The sequence below is a fragment of the Seriola aureovittata genome, chromosome 1 (assembly GCF_021018895.1).
Source record: "Seriola aureovittata isolate HTS-2021-v1 ecotype China chromosome 1, ASM2101889v1, whole genome shotgun sequence".
In the NCBI taxonomy this organism is placed as follows: Eukaryota; Metazoa; Chordata; class Actinopteri; order Carangiformes; family Carangidae; genus Seriola; species Seriola aureovittata.
In genome coordinates, this window is record NC_079364.1 from 23,687,016 (window position 1) to 23,711,876 (window position 24,861).

At 40.3% G+C, this 24,861-nt stretch overlaps 3 protein-coding genes across 3 annotated transcripts; 1 reads left to right on the forward strand and 2 right to left on the reverse strand.

Annotated features, from left to right (window-relative positions):
• Nucleotides 1-74: 74 nt before the first annotated feature.
• Nucleotides 75-9,656, forward strand: chrna3 (cholinergic receptor, nicotinic, alpha 3). Its single transcript, XM_056393934.1, has 6 exons — nt 75-433; nt 902-1,041; nt 3,675-3,719; nt 5,666-5,775; nt 6,107-7,301; nt 7,419-9,656. The coding sequence occupies exons 1-6, from the start codon at nt 373-375 to the stop codon at nt 7,545-7,547; spliced, it is 1,680 nt and encodes a 559-aa protein (XP_056249909.1). The 5' UTR covers nt 75-372; the 3' UTR covers nt 7,548-9,656.
• Nucleotides 9,657-12,221: 2,565 nt separating this feature from the next.
• On the reverse strand, nt 12,222-13,825 carry LOC130180702 (UDP-glucuronosyltransferase 2B4-like). Its single transcript, XM_056394425.1, has one exon. It carries the CDS (start codon nt 13,750-13,752, stop codon nt 12,277-12,279), a length of 1,476 nt encoding a protein of 491 aa, XP_056250400.1. The 5' UTR covers nt 13,753-13,825; the 3' UTR covers nt 12,222-12,276.
• Nucleotides 13,826-15,847: 2,022 nt separating this feature from the next.
• chrna5 (cholinergic receptor, nicotinic, alpha 5) lies at nt 15,848-24,072 on the reverse strand. The gene is made up of 8 exons (XM_056394513.1): nt 23,906-24,072; nt 23,377-23,517; nt 20,348-20,499; nt 20,143-20,187; nt 19,197-19,306; nt 18,491-18,668; nt 17,707-18,402; nt 15,848-17,544 (listed from the first exon to the last, which is right to left on the reverse strand). The coding sequence occupies exons 2-8, from the start codon at nt 23,465-23,467 to the stop codon at nt 17,386-17,388; spliced, it is 1,431 nt and encodes a 476-aa protein (XP_056250488.1). The 5' UTR covers nt 23,468-23,517; nt 23,906-24,072; the 3' UTR covers nt 15,848-17,385.
• Nucleotides 24,073-24,861: the final 789 nt, after the last annotated feature.

The window sequence follows — 24,861 nt, forward strand, 5'->3', positions numbered from 1 at the left end:
ATTTTCAGATGCTAAGACATTTTCTTTTTTATCAAATTTAATTTGCTATAAAACTGCAAAACAATGAGAGACCTCGAAACGCCCCACTTGATGTTGAAAAAAGTCATGTTGTGATCTTTAAGTGAAACTGACCAGTTCAGTTTCTTTTTCTTGTTGTATTAGACTGGGTAGCTGTGGTGCAATGGTATACCCCCTGTAAGTGGCTGGCTGTGTGGCGCTCTCTCTCTCTCTCTCTCTCTCTCTCTCTCTCTCTCTCTCTCTTTCTCTCTCTCTCTCTGGTTCTCTCGGTGCTTGCGGACGCGCTTCCCACTTTCTCCTGCTGTCTGCTGCGAGGAGCGCGGATTCATTTGGCATTTGTCAATTGACAAAAGGATGAAAGCCAGTTTTTGCCTCGGTTTGGCCACATGTTCCTTCCTCCTGTTTCTTCTGTCAGGTGAGTAACAAGATGCTATTTTAACATGACATCTCACTTACTTGTTGCTTTACATAAACGTGTTTAATGATATTGAAGTAGGCTAATTAAAATAAGATTGTTTTATTTATTTAGGCTACCTGTACACAATAAGCTAATGAAATGCCATTTTAAATTAATTCCATGCATAACATTAAAATCCCAAATTTTAATTAACTTTAACATTCTTGGACATCAGGATAATAAGTAATGTCTTTATGTACCTGTGGTTGTTCATTTGAAGGGAGGAATGTATTTTCCTTCAACATAAATCAAGCTATCACAGCATGTTGAATTAAAGGTAGTTCTATCACATTATTAAAAAATAGATAAATTGATAAATTGATTGATTTCTGAGAACTAACAAACATGATGATCTGGCAGCTAGTTTTCCTGAAGACAAACACTCTGCAGTAACGCACATATGTGTGACCTTCTGCTCTGATCCAGGAGGCACATGTTCAGATGCAGAGCACAGGCTCTTCTCTGTGATATTCTCCAACTACAACCAGTACATACGACCGGTGGAAAATGTGTCTGATCCAGTCATTGTTCAGTTCGAGGTGTCCATGTCACAGTTGGTCAAAGTGGTAAGTAGCCTACAAAGGGATTTTTCACTGTTTCTGATGTCCAGAGTAGGCTACCTTTGATTTATGGGCGGCTGCTTCCTTAGTCAAGCATACATCATCCTGTCTAATGAGAAGTCATGACCGGAAAGAAAAAACAAGGTTTTGCTCAGTGTGGAGGGTCTGAGCATAATGCACTGATTCATTGCTATCAAACCTCACAAGAAATAGGTTGTGCATGGATTTGTGGACTTTGGACAACAAAGTTTTAGTGAATGGGATTATAGGGATGCCATCTGAGACACCTGAGATACTTCCAGTCGGTGGACAGTAGCCCCTGGTTATACTGAGGGAAAGAGGGACAGTGTGGCTGTTTGTCTGGCCAAGACAAGATGGGAAATGTCAGCTGTCTGAGCACCTCTCAGTGTAGGCAGCCTCTATCACTCAATCACTGCCACTTCAGATGAGCACCCCTGGATTTAATGGCGGGTTTTGCTGGAGCTTGTGGACTGCAGCCCGACATGGCAAGCAGGCAGCTCTCTCACTTGACTCAGACAGGTCTAGAGCGGATGTTGATAATTAAGCAGAAAGGCTCGCATTTGACAAGGACGACAGCTTCATTCAGAAAATGAAAAGCTTTGAATGTACTGGCAGTCCCTCTGCTTGTGTTGAAGGACAAGCACATCATTGGCTTCATTACAGACATTTTACCAAAGTCATCAGGTTATGTTATCAACAAGATCTAACTGTATTAAACCTGTCAAGTTGATTTACATTAAAGCAATAGTTTGTTCGAAATGGTAAGATGGATACTGTTTGTATGGTAAATATGAAGCTACTACAAGGAGACTTGTTAGTTTAGCTTAGAAGAACATAGCTAGCATAGCTCTGTACAAAGGTATAGAAAAAATGTGGCTATCCCCTGTACATAACCATGCATAAAACTGCAAACTGATGTTTTTACACTTCAATTTTGTATGAAGATAAATGATATATAATGTGTAATGAGCTTTAGAGTTGCTGGTAGGTGAATTTTGTACAGAGGCACATTAATTGTCTCCCCCTGCTATTAATCTTTATGCTAAGCTAACCAACAGTCTCCCTGCTATACCTTCATATTGAGATTGGTATAGATCATCTCATCTAACTCTTGGCCAGAAAGCAAAATGTTGAATACTTTTTTTTTTTTCGCATTACCGCACTATTCTATAAAAACAAAAACAATATCAGCCATTACTAGATATGATTTGTTCTTGACAGTTTCAATGGATAATGTGGGATCTGACACCTTGAAGCTCATCTCAATTTGCTTTCCTTTGCCTGTGTATAAGTAATCAGTATACATCAAAAGACATTTATAAGTATTGAAAACCTGTCTTGATCTAGAGAAAACAAAGAGATAAAGGATATTTTGTTACATTCTCCTTAACTTGGTTATTGTAGCAGGCTGCAGAGCCTCCGGTGCTGATGAATGACTATTATTCCCTCTGCACACCTGGTGCTCCCAACCCAGATGCAGTAGGTATTGTTCAGCCTACACCAATTACAGCTGGGCTGTATGAGCTCATTTAGACCATCAATAGCTCATCGGCCAGGCTTTCTCAGTCATCATCTCGCAATCAGGGATTGTACCACAGGCTCTCTAGGCTACATGAAGATGCCAAAACATGTGACAGTGGGGCAAAGTGACAACAGTGTTCTTGAAAGAGATAGTGTGACATTTTGGAAAATGCGCTTCTTTCACTTTGTTTCTGAGAGTTAGATGGGAAGATAACACTCCCATGACTAAATATAGTCAGTTAGCTTAGCTCAGAATAAAGACTGAAAACAGGGTAAACAGCTAACCTGGCTTTCTCCAAATCACTAACGCATCATACCTTGTTTATTACATACAAAAACCTTAATGTTTAAAGAATGATTGTCTGTTAACAAGATGCAGTAAATAATGAAACTGTGCTATTCATGCATTTTGAGCGTTCACAAAATCATGCAAGCCAAAGAAAAATATCCAAGATTTAATTGTACATCATGTTGAAAAGAAAAAACAGGATTCTAAATAAATCTTCATCAGATCTGACCCAGAACATATTTCTTTTGTGTCAGTGCACTCGCTGACTGATTTGGTGATAAGGCACAGGATGTATGCCTTAGCTATCAAAGTGCTTTAAAATCCCCAATCTCCCAATCTAATAGAGATTGTACTGCAGTCCTCTTAAGTCTACCTGTGCTTACCAGCCATGTACAACCTCTCCAGGATACTAAATGGTCACATGAATGGTTCTTGTTATGCACTGGGTCATGAGATTGGTTCATTCATGGTCTAAGTAACACACAAACCTGACCCCGACAGTTTTTCTCCCTCCCGCTCTTTAGTCCCTCTGCTCCACCTTTACAACTGAGCTGTTAGAATAAAAGTTAAGGCTGTGCTGTGACCTCCTGGCTCCATTTGACATGTGTGTTATGCTTCAGGCGGAGAGGACTCAGGTGTGCCTCTCTGAATCCACTTGTCCGGGACACACACAGAGTCTGACCCTGCAGAAAACATTGGAATTGGATGATTGCATGCGACAGTTCCTATTTTAACTTAAAAAATGTTAAGATGCTTTTGTTCTTATTTGTGTTAATGTCTTTATTGTCCATTACGTCCTGTGTTTCAGGATGAAGTCAATCAGATCATGGAGACCAATCTGTGGCTGAGACATGTAAGTTTATGGTGCATGACTGCAGATCGACCTCGAGCAAGGACATCAAGTATGGATCCAGCCTTCTGTCATACATGATTATTCTGAGCTAGTCTGACAGGTTAAATTATTCATGGGAGGGAGCTTTTTAAATACATTGATCCGTGTAGTCTTATCTTTTTTTCAAATACTATAAACCAAAGGCACTGAGATTTCATGATCAGTGTTTTTGAAATAATTTGACAGTAGTCTGGAATTTATTATACTTGCCATAATATTCCATAATAGTTATAATATTACATTTGACACTATGACAGAAACCTCAGCTTCAGCAGGGAGCTGAACCTGATTTAACCCCATGTGTATGTCATGAGTCAAGTATACGACAAAAATAAAATTGCTGTATGGCTTGATGGTTTTATCATTTCTTTAGTCCCACATGGTGCCTCTGTTTAGATGCATAGTGCAGTGAACCAGTTTTGAATGAAACACAGCAGGGCAGTGTTGCAGCTCCCATATCACAAGAGCTGAGCGAATACTCATCTGTGCTGGAGCCATGTTCATGCTAAAGGGTTGAGCTGTAATTGCTGTTTGGTTGATTGCAAGCTGAAGTACCGTTTCACATATTTCAAAGTCAGCTGTTGTTTTAGAGTCTTTGTAATGTATGTACAAAGATACATTTCCCCCACTGTCCACCCTCATCTTACAATATACTCTGGATTCTTACTAATTCTTAATTGAGTGGGATTTTTGCAGCACTCTGAGGTTGCTTTACTATTGTTACTTTATGAGTCTGATGAGGATCACCTGCTGCTGTCCTCATGAGAGGGGTCAAAAACAGTCGCCAAAAGGTCCATACGACGATGATGACTTCTCATTGTTTTTAGGGACATCTTACAAGAGAGTGTGTGTAAAATCAGTCAGAGCAGATGTGTATAGTAAAAGGTAATCTAAGAGGAAACAACTGCTGCTTTCTTTTATTGTATACTTTTATATTATGCTGTTTTGTAGCTGTATAAAGTGGTTTTTCTTTTGAGCAAAATTATGCTTGAAAAGGCACCATTACTTGCTTTTATGTTTGTTGGGAAGAGACATGTTGCTCAGTATGTCAGGAGATAGAAAAGGGCTTACCATTACTATCAGCAACTACTGGATGGATTATTATGAAATTTGGTGCACTCATTGACCTAACATTAAGTTTGGCAATCCCTTGACTTTTGCCTTCATCAGGTCAATTTTTTAATTTGTCTAGTACTTATATTTATGATTGAATACTTTCAAAACTTACTACGTCAATCATCAGCAGCCTCAGCTGTACTTTGCCTTTATTGCCAATACAAGCATGCTAACGTACTAAATTAAGATGCATGTTAGCATACTGATGTTAGCATTTAGCTCAAGTACAGCCTCACGGAGCTGCTAGCATGGCTGTAGACTCATGCTGTCGTTATACCGTAGATTGCTGCTCAGTTTATATTTGGTGTTATATTTTGTCTTGTAGGTATTTGTAGTAGTATATATCATAGATCATATATTTTGTCTTTGAGTCAACACTGGAGAAGTTCAGGAGTACTGAAATCTCTATGTTTTGGTTGAAAAAATAGTTATTTCATTGAGGTGTCAAATACTGGTGAAAATTTTGGAATTGTCAACTTCATGGGGCGCCTCAGTGGCTCACCTGGTAGAACGCCTACCACATGGGCTTGGTCCTAACCGCAGTGGCCATGGGTTACAATCCCACCTGCAGCCCTTTGCTGCATGTCATCCCCTCTCTCTCTCCATGACTTTCTCTCATTGTACTGTCACAATAAAGGCAAAAATATAACTTTAACAGGAACTTGTTCATTTTCAGTTTTACCAATTCCGGATATTGATATTCCTCTAAACTTGTTAGCTCAAAGTTTTGTCTGACATTTTAATTTCTTTGACTTTTTAATGTAGCTTAATTATTCTGTTTTGTTTTGCAGGTCTGGAACGACTACAAACTGAGATGGAACCCAAAAGATTTTGGAGGCGTTGAGTTTATCCGAGTGCCGTCCAACAGGATATGGAAGCCAGACATTGTTCTGTACAACAAGTGAGCATAACAACAACTTAAAAATCTGGCTCAACATTTTTATTGATTGTTAGGTACATTTACAATAAAGGATCACAATGACAAACTGCATTAGTTCGCATGGGTCATTTTCTATTTTGCATAGTATTAAGGGAGAGTATAATTAACATCAGAGGGTGCAATTTACTGAAACCACAAAGAATCTTTTTGATTAATATCTCCATGACACAATAGTCAATTGTTTATACCCCTCAATTTAATCTCCAATGACTCATCTGTCTGTGACTCTCTTTCGACTTCAACCTTCACTTTGTCTTTCTCCTTTGTTCTCTCTCTCTTTTTCTCTCTACAGTGCAGTTGGAGATTTCCAGGTTGATGACAAAACAAAGGCCCTGCTTCGTTATAATGGTGACGTTACCTGGATCCCTCCGGCCATATTCAAGAGCTCCTGCAAGATTGACGTCACTTACTTCCCCTTCGACTACCAAAATTGCACCATGAAGTTCGGCTCCTGGACGTACGACAAGGCAAAGATTGATCTGGTGCTGATTGGTTCCACAATCAACCTGAAGGACTTCTGGGAGAGCGGCGAGTGGGTGATAATTGATGCCCCTGGTTACAAACATGACATTAAGTACAACTGCTGCGAGGAAATCTACACAGATATCACTTACTCTTTGTACATCCGCCGTCTGCCTCTTTTCTACACTGTCAATATGATCATCCCCTGCCTGCTCATCTCCTTCCTCACCGTGCTCGTCTTCTACCTGCCGTCTGATTGTGGTGAGAAGGTCACTCTGTGTATCTCTGTCCTGCTCTCTTTAACTGTCTTCCTGCTGGTTATAACCGAGACAATCCCCTCCACTTCACTAGTCATTCCCCTGATTGGTGAGTACCTCCTCTTCACCATGATCTTTGTCACCCTCTCTATTGTCATCACCGTTTTTGTGTTGAACGTCCACTACCGCACACCAAAGACACACACCATGCCCTGCTGGGTGCGGAGTGTCTTCCTGGGACTGCTGCCCCGTGTGATGTTCATGACCAGGCCAGAGAGGGACCCTGAGAACGTGGCTGGTAATGTGCACACGATTCATTCGAGACCATGTGCCATTCATTCATCAGGCACTTTTCAGAGGCAGCACAAACCTCAGTCCCTGGCCTCCAGCGTGGTAACCAGCCTGACGAATCGCCAGCGTCTTTTCAACAACACTGAACTCTCCAACCTCAATAACTTGAGTGTAGACCCAGGCAAAGGAGGAGGTACTGGGCTCTTGTGCTGCGAAGGCCGCTGCAACTGCTGCTGGCACCAGAGGTCCAGCAAACTGCCTGCAGACTCTGGGGGAGGGAGCGGAGGACTGGGTTGCGTCGGGGCGCTGACTGGAGGCAGTGCTGCTGGGGTGGGAGGAGGGAGTCAGTGCTCCAGCTCCGAGTCTCTGGATGGAGGAATAATGTCCCTGCTGCCGCTCTCCCCTGAGGTCAGGGAGGCTATTGAGAGTGTCAAATACATAGCAGAGAACATGAGACTACAGAATGAAGCAAAAGAGGTGAGTACAAGAAATCATAACAGCAAACGAGCATGACTTTTACTGGAAATTAGCTTTCAAGAACTATAACAATGTTACCATATCCCTGAAAATGATTTCCCTGTTATCCTCTCACAGGTTCAGGATGACTGGAAGTACGTTGCCATGGTAATCGACAGGATCTTCCTATGGGTTTTTGTCCTCGTGTGTATCCTGGGAACAGCTGGCCTCTTCCTCCAGCCTCTTTTACTCGGGGAAGACATTTGAATCCGTTTGATAAAACTTAATACTCCAGACTGTTGAGCTCCACAGCATTTGTTTCATATAAGATTCTGCCTATGGCTCAGAGAGGGAAAATACAGAGTGGATCCAGAATGAAGAAGAAAAGATCACTGTGTCTGCCAAAAGCTGATGTAAAAGGGTTCAGTTTCTGTTTATTTTTCATAGACAGATTTTTTTTTTTTGTTTGACAAAAAAGGACTGTCAAATTCTGAGGACCTGGGTAACAAACAAAGGCAACCATAGTGACGATCAAACCATTTCATTGTGTAAAAATAAAAAAAAGTAAATGGCAAATCGATATGTATTGCAACACCCAAAAACTTGGATTGCCCTAAACAAAGACACTAGCTTACTATTGATGTAAATAATATCTGCACAGTAAATAATTGGTACAGTGTAATGTTAATGTAACATCAACATATATTCCCGAACACACTCATTATGCTCCCAGAGAGCTCAGTATCTAATTGTCATGTTTCCATGACAGGGAAATGTTCTTCTTTAGAAACTGCCTTCTTTAGGGTCTTTGGACTTTAGAGTCGTATAGAACATATCAACTGACATACCCAAAATAAAAATGTGTTTACAGAGATAACAAACTGCTAAACATTTAACATGAATTTCCATGTTTGTGGGAATCAAGCAAGGACGTTGACTGTGTTCAAACAGTGACATCTGGTGGTAACTTTTTGAAACTACAATTAGAAACTACAAAAAGTTTCTGGCTGTTTTAAAGGGATATATTACCTTTTTTGTCATAACAGCTATCATGAAAAAATGCATTCCCAGTTGTAAAATTACGTGAAAAGTTATACTGCCTAAAAAAATGCAAGAGAGAGTGTGGTGAATCATCTAGAATTAAGTCAATTATGAATATATTTACGTATGCCCCTGAAACTATTTGATGTGTAAAGAGACATTTTAAAAAGTAAATGTAAATAATTTAGGCCTGTTTTATCCACATATTTCTGTAAATAAATGGAAAATAGTTAAAGATAGATGATAGATAAATATGAGATGGTGGTTTCTTTGAGATACTAAATATTTCCGAGACTGGAAACAAAAGCTCATATCAAAGAGACCACCAAGGCTCTGTTCATTACTCTGTTTCACATTCTCCAAGCCCCCTTGGAGCTAACTCAGCTTATTGGATCACAATCAATACAGAAAGCAAGTGATGAAGGAGCTTATTGGCTTCCTGGCCAAAATATATGATGCCATTGAAAAACACTGAATTCCTGCACTTCTGACGCTTGACATAAACTTTGTGCCTGACTGTACTGAAAGAGTCTAAGCACCCTGCACGGGGTCTGCTCGTCAGTATGTCACTGTGCGATTCTTATTATACGACTAAAAATCAGAGCAGATGGTTAGCTATGTGATTACAAGGAAATGCAGCCCATATTAATTGAATGCTGGCAGGGAGGCACAGACAGATACTGTAGTAGCTCTCTGTCACATCTGATAAGAAACCCCTGGCTAATGAATTTAATTAAAGCTCACTCAGAACTTGTGGCTGATCTGCAGGGGATCTCCCAAACAGATAACTATAATAAGTGTGAAATAAAAGAGCTTATAAAAGCATCCATGAATATTTTCTGAAGGTAACATCCTGCAAAAACTACGGACTAAAAAGATGAGAAAAGGGAACAAAATTTTAGATATCACAAGCCACCACAGACTGCACAGGAAGTGGTTAATTATATATTTTTCTTTCATCTTTCTGTAGGTGAAGATAAGAACCTGGAGTGGTGCCTGTGCAGGGTTTCACAAAATATGTCGTGGAGGCTTTCTATGTGTGTCACATTACCTATCCTCATGAGCACATCACCATTCTTCTGTGTGAGAATTGACAAAAATTCACATTTAACCACTTAATTGTTTGTATTTATAATTGAGTGAACTTTTGCACGCAAATGAAAGGGAACAGGATTTCTTTTTCTTTTTTTTCTTTTTTTTCTTCAAGGTGCCCTTGCAAAGCAGGTTGTAAGCCAAACTAAGGGTGAGCTTTAATTGATGAGAAGATGCTTGTTTTTCCTTGTATCATTTATCAGTCCAATGTTTGTCTTTGTTTCAATAAATGAATTTTGCAGATATTTTTCCTCAACAGAGTATGACTGAGAACAGTGACCTTCATGTAATGTGCAGCACATATGGATTCAAGAAACAGTCCGTGGTTTATGTTTATTCATGTAACGGTGGCCTTGGAATCAGTAAAATAGTGCAGGAGCAAGATCGAAATAATACCACCTTCACTACAGTCGCCATCACATTGGAAATTACAGCTGTGGTTACTCCAAAATGGAGTTGGCAACTTCTGAAGCAGCTATGAGAGGACACAACATCATCCAGATTCTGGTTATTGGTGAGTATTTTCATTACTATGAAAGCATCACGTCAGTGTTATTTTCTTCCTACTCATTTTCTCTTTCTGCCATGCAGTCAATTTTCTGCCTGCAGATATTTCAGTAGCTGGGCCGTCCAGCATCAGCGAGGGAGACGATGTTGAATTCAGATGTCCTGTCTCTGACACCCTGCAAATACGTGGTCCAGTCTTACCTGAGGAAGAATGAAACCATCCTCAAAGTGTAAGCGTTTAATGTCTCACGGATGGAGACGACTTTCACCACTGAGGATGCCATCATGACGGATGCTGCCGTCCAAGAGCATGGAAAACAATTCAATATAGTTCATGGTCAGAGGTGAGGATGTCAACACCTCAAAATGCAATACGGGGTTGGGTGATTAGAGAGAGAGATCACGAGGCACTATCATTCACTGACAAGCTAAAACAAAGAAGAAAAAAAATTGTATTTAGATTTAACTTTTACTCTGTATGATATTGGCAGGTCCCACAAAGCACATTATGAAATTAAGCACACACTTTGTGTTTCAGCTGTCAGAAGGCCCAACACAGACATGTTGGTGGAGGAGCAGGAGCAGACAAAGGAAGAGGATCTGGAAGCACAGCACATGCTGAAAATGGAATTACTGTAAAGACATACTCTGGGGAAATTACAATTAAATTACTTATGATGACTTAGAGAGAAAACAATCCGGCTGGGTTCTGTTGTGTATAAAAAAATAGATAGACAAAATCAAACCTCAGAGGATGAACAAATCATTAACATCATTAAAGTTAGAGTCAGCTGTGCTGGGGAAAGAGTGCTTTCAACAGCAAAACGAATACACATCTCCCTTGAGAAGCACCCATGATGGATGCTCATGGAATCCAAAGCATTTTATTTGGTGTGGAGATGGATACTCGTTCTCATAGCTGAAGCAAAACAAACCTTTTAATGTAAATTGTCATCAAATGACATGCACACAAACAAAGCACTATAAAGACAGAGTGGAGTACAAACTAGAGAGAGTTAGTTGTTTAGATGTGACAGAGACTGTAGGCTTGTAGCTAAGCTAAAAAGGAAGGTAAAGTTATCTGGTATAGCATTTCAAATTATGCATCCAACCAAATAAACACACTGTGCTAGCAAACTTGTGTTTTTAGGTCTTCATGGCTATAAAACTTATTGCACGTTGTACGGATAAATGACATGATGCAGAGCAAAGACAGAGACAACAGACTGTGGCTACAGTTGCTGCTAAAAAGCTAACATGCAGAGATGCAGCACACTGCAGCAGACAGTGCTAGTCACAACTCTCCTGCTAATATAGCTAACATCACATTAACAGCATATTCTGGCAAATGATTGCAAATTGTAACTGTGTGATTGACTGTACGATATGTCTGTCTTCGTAATCTCATTTTGTAATGACCAGACACTGTCTAATCAGTAGCTGCCTGCATCCACCATTAACCTAGTGTACCCTTATGAAAGTTCAACCCAAGTCACTCTCTCTGTGGCACTGACTTGTAATGACTGCTTCTGCTTGATGAGATACCAATCAACTGGAGCATCAAATATATTTGTCAGTGCTGCTTTCCTCCTCTTTCTCATTACTGCTGTTCTCCTGAGGGAGATGCATCTGAGGATCAGATGGAAAGAATGGAGCTATTGCTTTGTCACCATAGGGACTGCTGTCTGGCACAGTGTCTTTTCTGTTGCTACCACTAGGGGAAGCCAAAGTTTTAGACATAATATTCAACTGCAGCACATATATTGTGGCTTTGGGTGCATGTTAACTGTTCTACTGATGTATGCTGGATGCCGTGCTTTTCCACTGTAATTTTTCATTCTAAACACCATGTATGTACCATTAAATACCAGAGCCTTTCCTTGAGAGGATAAACTATCCTTTGCATTCAGTTGGAAAATGTAGTTTCTTATAATGAGTGAATGCAGCATCAGCAGCCTGCATTGAAAACAAATTTCTAATCAGATAGCAGTTGTTTCAGTTTCCTTCAGTTAACACTGAATCTAGATTGTGTCACACTAGTTTTCACCCTACCCTTCCTTGGAAGAAGCTGGCTTAATCTCACTCTTACATAACCAACCTTTATCCTCCATGGGGGAAAAAAAACGTTATGTTATTTAGTAAAGGCTCTGATATAGTCATAATGTAACGCACCACAAATTTCATTAAAGAATCTATTTTTGTTTTGAGAAAATTTAATGAATTGATGCTGTTGAAGATGTTTTTCACATGAAATAACAAAAAACAGACAATTGAAATGACCTCTCTTTTTAGTTAATTGAGCTAAAATCTAAAACAACATAATGGTATTTTTAGTAGAAAGAGCAGGACAGCCTCGTCATTTTTTATTAGTTTGTCTTTTTATGCATTTCTCAAGACGTGCATATCTGAAAAATACAAGAGGAAGAAAAGTAATCACAGCAACAGTAGCAAGAAAAGACAGAACTACATCTAGAGAGTGGTAGGAGTACCAGGGCAGTCTGTAGGACTCTGTTCTCAGGTGAGCTGCACCTTTGTGTCTCATGACAAACTCTATCCAGAAGAGGGCGGTGTCCATCGGCTTCACTGGCTGATCTCTGTGCAGCCTGGAGAGTCTCTGCATGTTCATCCTGTAGGAGGGCTCAGTCAGGACTTCCTCTATGGCCTCAAGAAAGTTGTTGCCTTTGTCTACTGTAGCTAATGTAAGAATCTTAGCTCCTCCTCTCTCCTTCAGTCGCAGCAGGTTGTCGTACTGGTCAAAAAACACAGGTAGACCCACGACTGGGACGCCGTGATAAATAGCTTCTTGAATGCCGTTTGTTCCCCCATGAGCCACAAATAATTTTATTTTAGGATGTCCGAGGAGGTCATTCTGTGGCATCCAGTCCACTAGTAAAGTGTTGTTGCCCAGAGTGGCTGGTCTGTCACCTTTATGCCTCCAGATGACTTTCTGAGGTAATTTAGCGAAAGCTGCAGCAATCTCGTTTGCCATGTCAGCAGGAAGTTCACTCACAAAAGTTCCCAGAGACATGATGATGACTCCGTGTTCCCCAGAGCTCTGCACAAACTCCTCCAGGTCTCCAGAAAGTGGTTCAGAGGGTTTACATTGAAACCCTCCCATATAGACAACATTAGGCATTGTGGGTCGAGGAAACTCAAAAACAAAGTCAGCTCTCATGAGCCACAGGTCTGCTCCTTGTAATAAGTCACTGTATCTGACTTCTGGGCCGAAGAACTCATCGCAAACAGCTTGATACTGAGGGCCAATTAAGAATCCATCCTGAGCTTGCCAGATGACATAGAAAATTAGATTTTTGACTCTCTGTATGAAACTCATTTTGTCTGACAGCCCTGAGCCAGTCATCGGGATATAAGATAATGGAGAAGGCGCGATGGCCAAATGTCCTTCTCCACTAGTTATCCACCGCACATTATAGACCAGAGGTAGCTTAAGAGCGTGAGCCAACATTATACCTGCACCCCATGCTGGGTCAGTAAGGACCATGTCATATTTTCTCTCCTTTAAACTATTCATCAAGTCTTTATCCTGAAACATAATAGTAGCCATTTTGCACATTATCCTATGCATGTTAAACATCGCAGTGAACATCTCGACCTGCAAACTCGCAAAGCTCATAGCAGAGCTCTCCCCCCTCTCTATGTCAATTATCTTTTTCAGGATCGGGTTAATAAAGTCATGATTAAAGGCTTCAGTGACAGGAACTGTGATTGTCTTGTAGTGCGGAGAGTCATCCTTGATGTACCAGCTTTTATTGGTTCGTACCACATCGACGGAGTGTCCTCGAGAGTGGAGAGCTTTGACCATGATATCCATGTTCACCCAGTGGCTTCCCTCTAAAGGAACAATCAAAATCTTGCCCCCATGACATATTCTCAATGTAAATAGCACAAAGGGTAAAAGGAGAAGAAATATTTTTGTACTTCCATCGGGTGGCATCTTTAACCTGAAAGAAGAATAGATAAACTCAGAACATTACTCAAGGTGTGTCTGAGTGACAACACTTGCCCTAAATGCCATAAAAGTACATTTCAACAACGTCTTTTTTACATTCAGGTTTTCTTTGAGAAAGGAGAATTTAATTAAATGCAAGAATGAGCCATAACATACCTGTTTCACATAAAGCAGCCCCGAGCATGCATACACTTATTCCTTAGATGTCGGTGTGAAACTACGGAGCAGAGAATGCATAAGTACAAATTTCAGGAAAGCTTTCATAAGTGGATTATCATTAAGCTTTTCTTTGGGCCTTTCTAAAGGACTGAAAAACAATGCGACCTCTTTATTGAAGCTGTGGGCAGATTGGTGTTACAGCTGCTTATTTGAAGTGCTCACAGTCTGAATTCAGCTGTGAATTCTTCTCTTTAATTGTATGCCGCATGCATTCTCACTCTGCTGAAAGGAGGATTTTCAAAGGTATGCTCAAAATCTCTAATAAGATCCTGTGATCCTTAGGAACAGACCTAAGAAAGAGAAGAGGCTGACTTACTGTCATTGTTACATAACCAACCTTTAGCCTGCATGGGAAAAAAAAAAGGCTCTGATATGCAACCCCGTCACAATCCCCCTGCCGCACCTTAAATTTCATTAGAGAATGTGTTTTGTTTTGTTTTGTTTTGAGAAAATTAAGTGAATTGATCCTGTTGAAGACAGGTTTGAATGAAAACTGAGATATGGCAATTTAAATAAACTCTCTTTTTGGTTAATTGAGCCACAATTTTAAACATGATGATTTTAAGTAGAAAGAGGAGGGCAGAGTCTACTAAAAAAGTTTGTCTTCTCATGCATTTCTCATGATTTACATATCTGAAAATACAAGAGGAAGAAGTGTGATCACTGCAACAGTAGCCATAAAAGACAGAACTACATCTACAGAGACAGCCCTGGAATACCAGGACACTATGTAGGACTCTGTTCTCAGGTGAGCTGCACCTTTGTGTCTAATGACAAACTCAATCCAGAAGAAGAAAAACTATTACAACAAAATTCCATTGCCAACCTTACCATTGCAGTGAAAGAAGTCGAAGACAGGTATTTGTTAAGAAACATGATTTACTGGCTTAAAATCCAGAGATTTTCCAAAGTCCTCACCAACAGTGGCACTGGACACGCAGACAATTAATTTGAACTTTGAATTTAAAGTCTGGGTGTTTTCTGGCCTTACCTCAAGCCTTTTAAAAATGTTATATTTACCATCAAAATGTACTTGAACAATACAGTATAGTGTATATAGTGTACTTTAATGTAACCTTAATAGCTTTAACAATTATTAACTTTATGTAGGCTAATTGTTTTGAAAGGTTTTTATGAGCACAAGAGCCGTACAACTTTCAAAGAATGTGTAGGGTAATCCTTCAGAAAATCAAATTTATCCACCCTTACAATACAGCACATTGTAGAAAGATTCAGAAGGTTTTGTGAAGCTCTACCCAACCCATTGAGGAATCTCCACTCTGATGCCATCATGTACAGTAAGTGATGAATGTATTGAAATTTCTTATGTCGACAAAAATGCATATGATATGGCTGAATGTTGAATTTTCTTTCTCGTGTATCATGTAGTACATTTGAGTCTTTTCATTTTCACTCTACATGTATTACCGTACCCAGATTTACAATGAAAAATATTAGCACTATGAAACATTTGCCAAAATACCTTGCAAATCAGTAAGTACCTGCATCACTTGTGGTGCAATGATATGCAGCTCCTCTCTTCAATAAATTAAGCAGCATAGGATTAATTTATTTACAAATTTATCCAGATGTGCATCGCAGGTTTTGTTTTTCCTCTTCCCCGGTGCTCGTCCCACTCTCCAGCTTTAAGCCATCATTCCTAAATTCAACAATAAAATGCCTTTGTTACACTGCTCAATCGGCTCTGAGTCTGAGTCCTTCCAAATACAAAGCTTAATTCAAAAGGTAACACTTTTATTATTTACATTGGGGAGAAACAATAAAATGTAAGAGACAGGTGGAGACAAGAAAGGAAAAACTCAATAGGGCTGCAATGAAGGAATTGAAAAAAGGATCCTGTCCTGTCCTGAAGAATCTGTCCTATTAGCACAGACCAAATCACTTTTGGAGTGGGACTTTCAAACCCTAACCCTAACCCTTTTAGGTCCATTCTCCCTGTATACTACTGTCTTGCTCATCTTTATCTAGGTTAAACAAAAAAGATTTTTTTTAAAAAATGCCTTACATTCTTTGCATGCGCTTCTTTTTGTTTATCATTTTCATTGACAGTCTCTGTATTTAGGCTAGTCTAGTATATCTAGAAGTGGAATGTCACAGATCAGTAGACTGGCCACCATGTCCATGCTGGTGGGTCCTTTCAGCTGTAATGGTTAGACACACTCATGGAGAGGCAGTGCAGGGTCAAACCAAAGGCTGAGAGCCGCTCAGCTACAGAACACAAGACTCTTTCTTCTTCTTGGAGGACAGTGTTAATGTGACAGGAAGGCCCTATATTACATGTCTCTAAATTACATCATCTGAGGCATCTGCATGCAACATCGATCAAATAACAAGACAGATGTGGAGATGTTATGAGACCTATTCTTTTTTGTGCTAAAGCTCAGTAGACTAAAAACACCCTGGACCCACAGTACTGATGTGTTACCAAGGATACTCTCACATTCATCCAAGAATGCAGGATTAGTCCTCAAAATGAAAAGAAGGGAAATGCATGTCCCAACAAGTCCCCCCTCTCTTTCCCACACACAGTTGTGTGTTGATTTGTGAAACAAGAATTACAGAAAAGAAAAGTCAAACCATCTCTTTTACTTGGCAGCTTGAGTAGTAAAATGTAAAATGAGAATGAACTACCTCTCCTATCTATTGTGTGTGTGTCTGTTGATCTGGGTGGTGAGCTGTGTTGTAATTGCCTTTCCAGGGATCCATAAATTATTGAAATTAAATGAATTCAATTCATCAACATGTTCTGTGACCTGAATAAACATAAAATCTACAGGGCTATTAGCGAGACATTTATCCCAAATGATCCTGCGAGGACATGCTCTTGCTATTTTACTACTAGCCCCAATGATAAACCTCTACTCTATGATGCCAGCATGTATAGTAGGTGAAATGAATGTACTGGAATGTATCGATGTGTGAGATGCAGAGAAAGTGAATGAAAAAATGAATGATGAATTCATTTTTGAAGTTTCTTAAATGTAGTACATCAATTTTAATTTAATTTTAAATTAAATTGAATACAGAATTCAGAATCTCTTGAAAAATGAAATATGAAATAATGAAATATAAAATAAAACAAACATGCCTCTGTGAGCAAGTTAGGCCTCAAATCTGCAGCTTGAGCTTCTGGCACAGCTATAGTTTACATAGGGACTGGGGAAAGCCGGCCCATATCTCACTGGTAATCTCAGTCTCTCAAAGAAGACCCATGGTGAGCTATTAATGTGCTTTAACTCCATTTTCTTATTGTTCTTAGAGGAAACTTCCAGCATGGTTAGGGACGATGATGTTGGCCCACTTGTAAATTACTGGAATAAAGAGAAGAGCAGAGCCTAGGATCGACACCAGGAGGAAGGCCCACAGAAACATTCGGTCCAGAACCTGGGCTACAAACTTCCAGTCTTGTACCACCTGGGCCAGAAAAGAAGCACATGTCAGTCTCTAGGCATACATCTACTACATCTAGACATGAGTAACAGACAGTGTGGGGTCAAAAATGATTGTTTGTATCACTATTAAGCATTTTTATTATTACCTATGGATGTGCAAATACAGAAAATCCAACAAACTCACCTCTCTGACCTCATTTTCTTTAACCACATGCATGGTTATGTAGCGAATAGAATCCAAAGCTGCTTGTAAATGACGTCTTGTGTAGAGTAAGGGGGTGAGTTCAGGTGCAGAGTCCTTCATCATACCCAGTCCCACCGCTCCTCCCGTCCTGGCGACTCCAGCTGTGGCGTAACGGTCCACATGGCTGCGCATGCACAGCAGCTTAGGCAGTCGATGCAGGAAGATCTTCCTCACCCAGGGTGCCATGCCATGATGCGTAGAAGAGGAGCGATGGTGGATGTTGATGGCAAAGACGGTGATAATGATGGAGAGCGTGACAAAGATCATGGTGAAGACCAGGTACTCCCCGATGAGAGGGATAGCCTTCGAGGAGGACGGGATGATCTCCTCGATGACCAGGAGGAAAACGGTGAGCGATACCAGCACCGAGGTGCAGAGAGAGATCTTCTCGCCGCCGTTGGAGGGCAGGTAGAAGACAAGGATGGTGAGGAAGGACAGGCCAATGCAGGGGATGATGAGGAAGAGGGTGTAGAAAAGAGGCAACCTGCGGATGATGAAGAAGTAGGTGATGGTGGGGTAGGTAGAGCTGCTGTCTGTCCTCAGACCACGGCTGCCTGTGGCCTTTACTATCTCCCATTCACCGTTGTCAAAATAGTCCTGCTTGTCCACGTGGAAGTCCTCCAGAATGATGTCCACCTGTTAAATAAGAACGGCAATGTCATGTCAGTCACTGGTGATAACTGACATGATTGTACTACACACATACTGTGGAGGAGAGACTCGCCTGGGAGCCATCATACGTCCAGGAGCCAAACTTCATGGAACAGTTCTGGAGGTCAAATGGGAAGAAGGTGACGTCGATGGTGCAAGCTGACTTGTAATTGGCTGGTGGTGTCCATGTTATGGTTCCATCATACTTAACAACAGCTTTGGTGACAGTTCCTTCAAAACGCCCATCTGAACTGTTGAAACAACAACATTTATTCATCTAAAAGATCTAAAAGAGGGTTTTGGTCAAAATTTTAGCTGAAAGATAGATTAGCTTCTTTTCTAGTCATTTTAAGACATTTCATGTTAGGGCTGCATGTTTCCTTTAAAGTGATTGTTCAAGTTGTTGCCTACACTTCAAACTGATATTGGCTTTTTTCAGTGGCCATTTCTTAAAAAAAGTGACTAAAACGCAGCTGGCCCCATCCACAGCAGTACATCGCTCAGCTTTTGTGCCAGTACTCATGGCAAGTACTCTGGCAGGTAATACACTGACTATGTACAAGTACCTCTCACAACCCCTTGTCAAATACCCCAAACTATCCCTTTAAGGTTAACATGATTAACATGCAAAGTACTATGTGTTCCTCTGAAGTCCCATTCTTGGATACAGTGCTGTCTACATATCATGTCATACTTGTCATGTCATATAATATAGAATTTGGAAAATATAAAATGTGTGACATCCATGTAATTTCCATCTCATATATAATGGCACATACTTGTCATACAGTACAACGTCAGGAAGCCAGAGCCTGTCAGACGGGACTCGGATAGTTGTGATGCCCAGATAGTCATCAGGGTCCCATCTGAGTTTCATGTCAGTCCATTCCTACATACAGGAGAAATGGGAAAACTCAACAAAAAACCTACGTGTAGGGGCTTTAAAGGAAAGTTTGACACTTTGGTAAATAGACTCACTTGCTCTCTTAAGAGTTAGATGAGAAGGGTGATAATACTTTCATGTCTGAACACCAAAAATAAAGCTACCACTTGCAGCCAGCTAACTTAGCTTTGCACAAATACTGGAAACAGAGGAAAACAGCTAGCTTGGCTCTTTGGTAACAAAATCTGCCCACCAGTACTTTTAATAGCAGTACCTTATATTATATCCATCTTATTTGGCTTAGGCATGACATAAGTGGTGAGTACTTTGTCATAGAATAATGCGGAGGGTGGAACAGTTCATAAAAAAAAAAATTCAAAAGGAAATGGAGATAAAAGAGATATTCTTCTTTTCTTCTATTCTTTATTCCACTTTGCCTATGACGTCTGTGGCCACTGCCCTTCCATCACCCTTTTCACATGATGCAATCCATCACTGTGAAAGGGAGCAGCTGACCTGAGTGGCAGAGCCTGGTCTGTGGAGATAATTCATAAGATGCGTGACAGACAGCACACCAAAGACCATGAATAAAGCTGACAGGAGCCGGAGTGGGGAGGAGACGACTTGTTGAGGCAGGTGCGTGGGCACAAGGCTGGAAGGACTCATAGATAAGAACTGCCACTAAAATGCCACCAGACCGGATTAAAGAGGGGTGAGGAGAGGTTGACTGGTTGTCTCCAAATGCCATGTAAGCCAGGAGTACTTCCACCGCCCTACAATTATGCCCCAACAACGTTACCTGCATGTTTACTGATGACGGTGAAATGCCCTTGAGGACTTACCTGTTTCATCCACACATTGGTTGTCATGAGCTGGTTTTTCTCATCCTAGAATGGTAAAGCAATAAGCAAAGCACATTTTTTATAGAGCAACGATTTTAATAGCATTCCATCTTTCAGCTCTCTTATGTTTCACATTCATGCAGGTAACACCTCAGTAACACACATCCATAAACAATGTGAATAATCAGGGCTTTTCTATCCTCACCACATCGACTAACTGGGAGATGGCCAGTCCAAACTTTACACAGATGGTCTGGTTCAGGTATTCCACTGGACGAACCCATTTCTGGTAGTTTCCAAAGAGGTATTTGAACAGCTTGTCCTCTGCTTTTGCATAAGACGAGAGCTTTGGGACCCCTAAAAGGTTTGAAAAGACAATACAGATGAGGAGAGAATTTACAAGTTCCTATTAACTTGTAACTAATACAACAGTAGCTTTGATTTATTCAGTAGTCTCAGACTAAACAGCTGACAATATCTCCATTTCCAGCTCTGTTTCTAGCGTTGCCCTCAAACAGCACATCATTCACCTCTCTGACCTTACCACAGTGTTTATGTCTCAAGTTTCTGGATATGACCTCTGTGGTAAAGCTTCAGTTTCAGAAGCAGATAAATCAAAGCTATGACCGAAACACACACTTGAATATACAATAAAGTTAAGAATCCTGATCTGATATCAGCAATAGCAGGTGAACATTATTATTCAGTTAATTTTCTTTCATGGAGCCATTATCAAAAAATAAAGGATTGTATTGAATGAAGCAGTAGTGATTGGAGAATGTTCAGTGTTTGATTTGTTTCTATATCATTTGGCAAATAGCACCAACATATTTGAGCATAAATCTTTTTTTGTACTCTGTCCAGCTTGACCTACACAATATATACTGTAGAGTCTCACGGGATTTCCAGTTTCATCACTTATTTCCAGAGGACAGCTGCAAACAGTAGTTCTAAGAAAAAGCACAATGTATTGTACAGAGGTGTGTTGAGGAATTGTGTACCAACAAAGACATGTTGAATATGATTGTAGAAAGCATTGCACAGATGTGGACCGCATCTTATTTACTGATGCCCTTCCTTCTCTCACCATGGCAAGAAACTGATACACTTGTTTACCTGTCTTGCACCATGACTCATATGGTTGGTGTTTGTTAATAATGCAGACAAACTCAACTGAAGGTGCATGATTTTTTTATTAAAACATCACTGCTTACCAATGGATTTCGGAATAATAAGTGTAAAAAATTTAATAAAATAGGTCAGTGACTTCACCTTGGACTAATGGTGGTGATAGAGAAACTGATATTCTTTAATATTTCTTGGCATCACATGTAACAATGCGCTGTTTTTCATTCAACATTGCCAGTTCAACACTAATTAGGATTAACCGTTCACGTAGACTGTAAAAAGAAAAAAATATGTGGTGCCAACTCACATTAAGTGTTTGACCACTATTTCTTTCTAATCAAACTTGAGCTTCATATTTACATTTTTGAAAAAATTGGAAACAAACTGTATGTAAGTTTATTGAGAGCATAGCATATAGTGGCTGCCTGTATCCCTGTCAAACTGCAGCATTGTTTTGCTGAAGCAGGGCTCCACTACAGAGTAGAAATTATTGATTACATTTTGAATTACGTGCAATTTCTTTCATCCTGCTCTTTAAATCATTCACCAATGCGGTTATAAACTAAATTTATGGATGGGGAATGTGGCTGGAAATCTACCACAAGACTGACCACAAATGTATGGTGTCACCATTTCAGTGTGCGTGGATCAATAAAGACAAGGCTGCAACACCCTCAATCAATGACCCTGTAATCAGCAAATTCATCATCTCTTCAGTGTCTCCCGCGCTATCACCAGCGTCCTGCTTGGCTGAGAAGCAAGCTGCAGAGTCTGCTCGATTCTACATTAATCTGTTTCAGAGTATGATAAATGTAATCATTGAGTCAGAAGGATACTAAACCACTAAGATTATATACAGTATGTGCTATAGGGAAAAGGAATGTTCATTTATAATAGCTGTTAAAATGATGCTGAGTAAAATTCATATTTGATGTTAACTTATTCCTGCATTTTCAAGGAGACCTTGGTCAGTGCTTGCTGCTGTCTGCCTGGTGCAGTGGGCAGCATGTCAAAAAGCATATCAGTAATATAATATAAACATGGAATATAATATATGAGTATGGTTTGCTGAGATTAAGCTAAATATGACACGTTGCTACAAGCAGCCAACAGAAAGACAGAAAGAAAAACCTAAAAAATATATAATAGAGGTCAAAAAATATAAGGTTCATTCACATATAAACATACTGCACATGTTTACGACATACTGTAAGTATGTTGTACAGTAGATACATACATGCATACCAATATATACATACTGTCATGGCGACAGCAACAGTGGCTGCTCTTTTTCCTCCTCTTCAGCTATTTCATACAGTTTATCTCTGTGTCGCACACACTCTATTAACCTTCCCTATTATTCACTGCAACAGCTCATCACCTGACCATATTTGTAGTATGCAAACCTGCATGCCTCATGCTGCATTCATCACATATCAGGATTTTTTGTTATTACATGTTCCTGATTTGTCGATAGCATTCAAGTCAACACCAAAGTCATAAACAATAAAGAGGAAAAGTAAGATTACTCTTAAGGCTTGAGTTTGTGAGTGTCTGAGAACCAAACAAATATGGACATCTCATGTCACCCAAAGTGCTTAAAATTTCCTATCATTCCCATATATCCAAACTGAGCTGAACGTGGCATGAGCTCACTGTTTTCCTGGTTTTCTGCATTAATGAGTTTCAATTATGTATCAAGGAAAACTCAAATTAATGATGGATAATGAGGATGAGGTCCAACATTTGTCTCCCTGTAAATTTTTCTCATTAAGTTTTATGGCCTTTAGGTTAAATTATAGATGTTAACACTTTATGTGGTCTTTCATTTATTAGCTGTTAGAATTGTCTTGCTTGTTCAATAGTTAGATAGTTTACTTACTTTCTGTGCAAGCCTCAGAGAGTGTCACTCTGACACCAATACTTTTTGTCTAACTTGGCAAGCCATCATCACTCTTCACTGACCATCTGGCAATTTCTACATCTTTCTTTTTGGTTTCTTGGTTACATATCCACTAGAGTCCAACTTATCTCTGGCTATGCCATCTGTCATGCCATTCCACCATGATAATTTGAGGAGGCATTCCCAGTCCTTGGGAAACTTACGCAGTGAGTGGCACAGGTGGCAGCAGCACAGCAGCGGCAGCAGCAGCAGCAGTGCGAGAGAGGTTGCTGCCCCTCCTGCTCTCAGCATCATATCAGAGGTGGCACCGGTTCCACACAGCTGGTTCCTCGGGCATCACAGAGCTGGGAAATGAATATTAAAATCAGTGGTTATTAAAAGAAATAGCCTTTGTTTGCACTGGGTAAACATCTGAGCTACGTGAGCGTGGCTTTAATCATGCCTTGGGTTAAGGGTTCAAATCCCAAATCAGCCACCCCTGCTCCCCCTTGGTAAAGCTATATTCAATTATGGATTTCAGTGACTAGGCTTTGTAAAGCAAGTAAGCAAACAAACAAAGAAAATAAACAACACATTCTAAATAACAAACTGCCTTAATCACACACCTTTAATATACAGAACAACATCCTGCACAAGCCCAGAATGCACTCTACTCTCACTCTGCTAACCCAACCCTCTCCAAGGTAATAAACACATTTCACATAGTAAAGCATGCAAATGCTGTACACATACCTGCTCTGAGTCTCTCCCATTAACACGCAGTCCAGAGCGATGGTGGTGGTGGTGGTGGTGATGGGTACCCTGACGACAGCGACAGTGCTGCTCTAGCGCTCCTCCATTCCATGCAGGTTCTTTCTCTCGCCTCATACAGATGCTGCTTCTCTCCCCACTGCCTCCAATTGTGCACAGGCAACACATCCTCCTCCTCCTCCTCCTCCTCCTTCAGAGAGCCCGCCCCATTTCCCCCAACCACCACCACCTTCCTTCCACCCCCCTTCCAAGTATTCTTGTATTCACTATTCACAGACAGGGCTAGTCGCCCCTCTCCAAGCAGCCTGAGGTGGCTGCATCTCCACAGCAGCATCAGGAAATGACAGGAGCAGCTCTGCCACTGCTGTTTCCAATTTGTTACCTGGTATCCACAACCACATGTGATGCTGTATTTTGTTCCTCTTATTCCTCACGGTCTCTCTGTATGTGTGAATGTGTATGCTTCCATGGCGACAGCATATTGTGGGACCCAGAGATGATGTAGCCTAGGGGATGGGGAGAAAAGAAAATCAATATCCAGCTTGAAAAATCAAATTGAACAGTGGTTTCTGAAATAACTGGTTTCTAGTATCATCTTATTTTTTCATTTAAATTGTTTAAACACTTAACAGCTGAAAATCTGGCCTACACATCTCCGTTGGATTCATTAAGAAAAATCATTAAAATCTTTAAGGAATGAAAGATTGTGTTGGGTGAGTAAATGAGAATCAGAGGCCATGAGAGTAAAAACATTCTTGTTGCTTCAACACGACAAGCTCCCTGTATGGTTAAAACAATGTTCAGTTTCATCTACTGTATATTGCATCCTTTGTGAAATGGGTGTGAGCGAATACAATGAAAAATAAATTAGAATTTGTTATTACTGACAGTTGGTGAAGGCTTTTGAGAGCTAAACCAAACTATACAAACAAACCAGT

Bases quoted from the DNA above. Each gene is read 5' to 3' on its own strand.
- chrna3 (XM_056393934.1), top strand. From the start codon at position 373: ATGAAAGCCAGTTTTTGCCTCGGTTTGGCCACATGTTCCTTCCTCCTG. The intron at 434-901 runs GTGAGTAACAAG...GCTCTGATCCAG, and splicing joins CCTCCTGTTTCTTCTGTCAG to GAGGCACATGTTCAGATGCA. The intron at 3,720-5,665 runs GTAAGTTTATGG...TTTGTTTTGCAG, and splicing joins CCAATCTGTGGCTGAGACAT to GTCTGGAACGACTACAAACT.
- LOC130180702 (XM_056394425.1), bottom strand. From the start codon at position 13,752: ATGGATATCATGGTCAAAGCTCTCCACTCTCGAGGACACTCCGTCGAT.
- chrna5 (XM_056394513.1), bottom strand. From the start codon at position 23,467: ATGATGCTGAGAGCAGGAGGGGCAGCAACCTCTCTCGCACTGCTGCTG. The intron at 20,500-23,376 runs GTAAGTTTCCCA...CAAACCTTTTAG, and splicing joins CCACCTGTGCCACTCACTGC to GGGTCCCAAAGCTCTCGTCT. The intron at 18,403-18,490 runs GCGAGTCTCTCC...CTTATTTAACAG, and splicing joins GGACGTATGATGGCTCCCAG to GTGGACATCATTCTGGAGGA.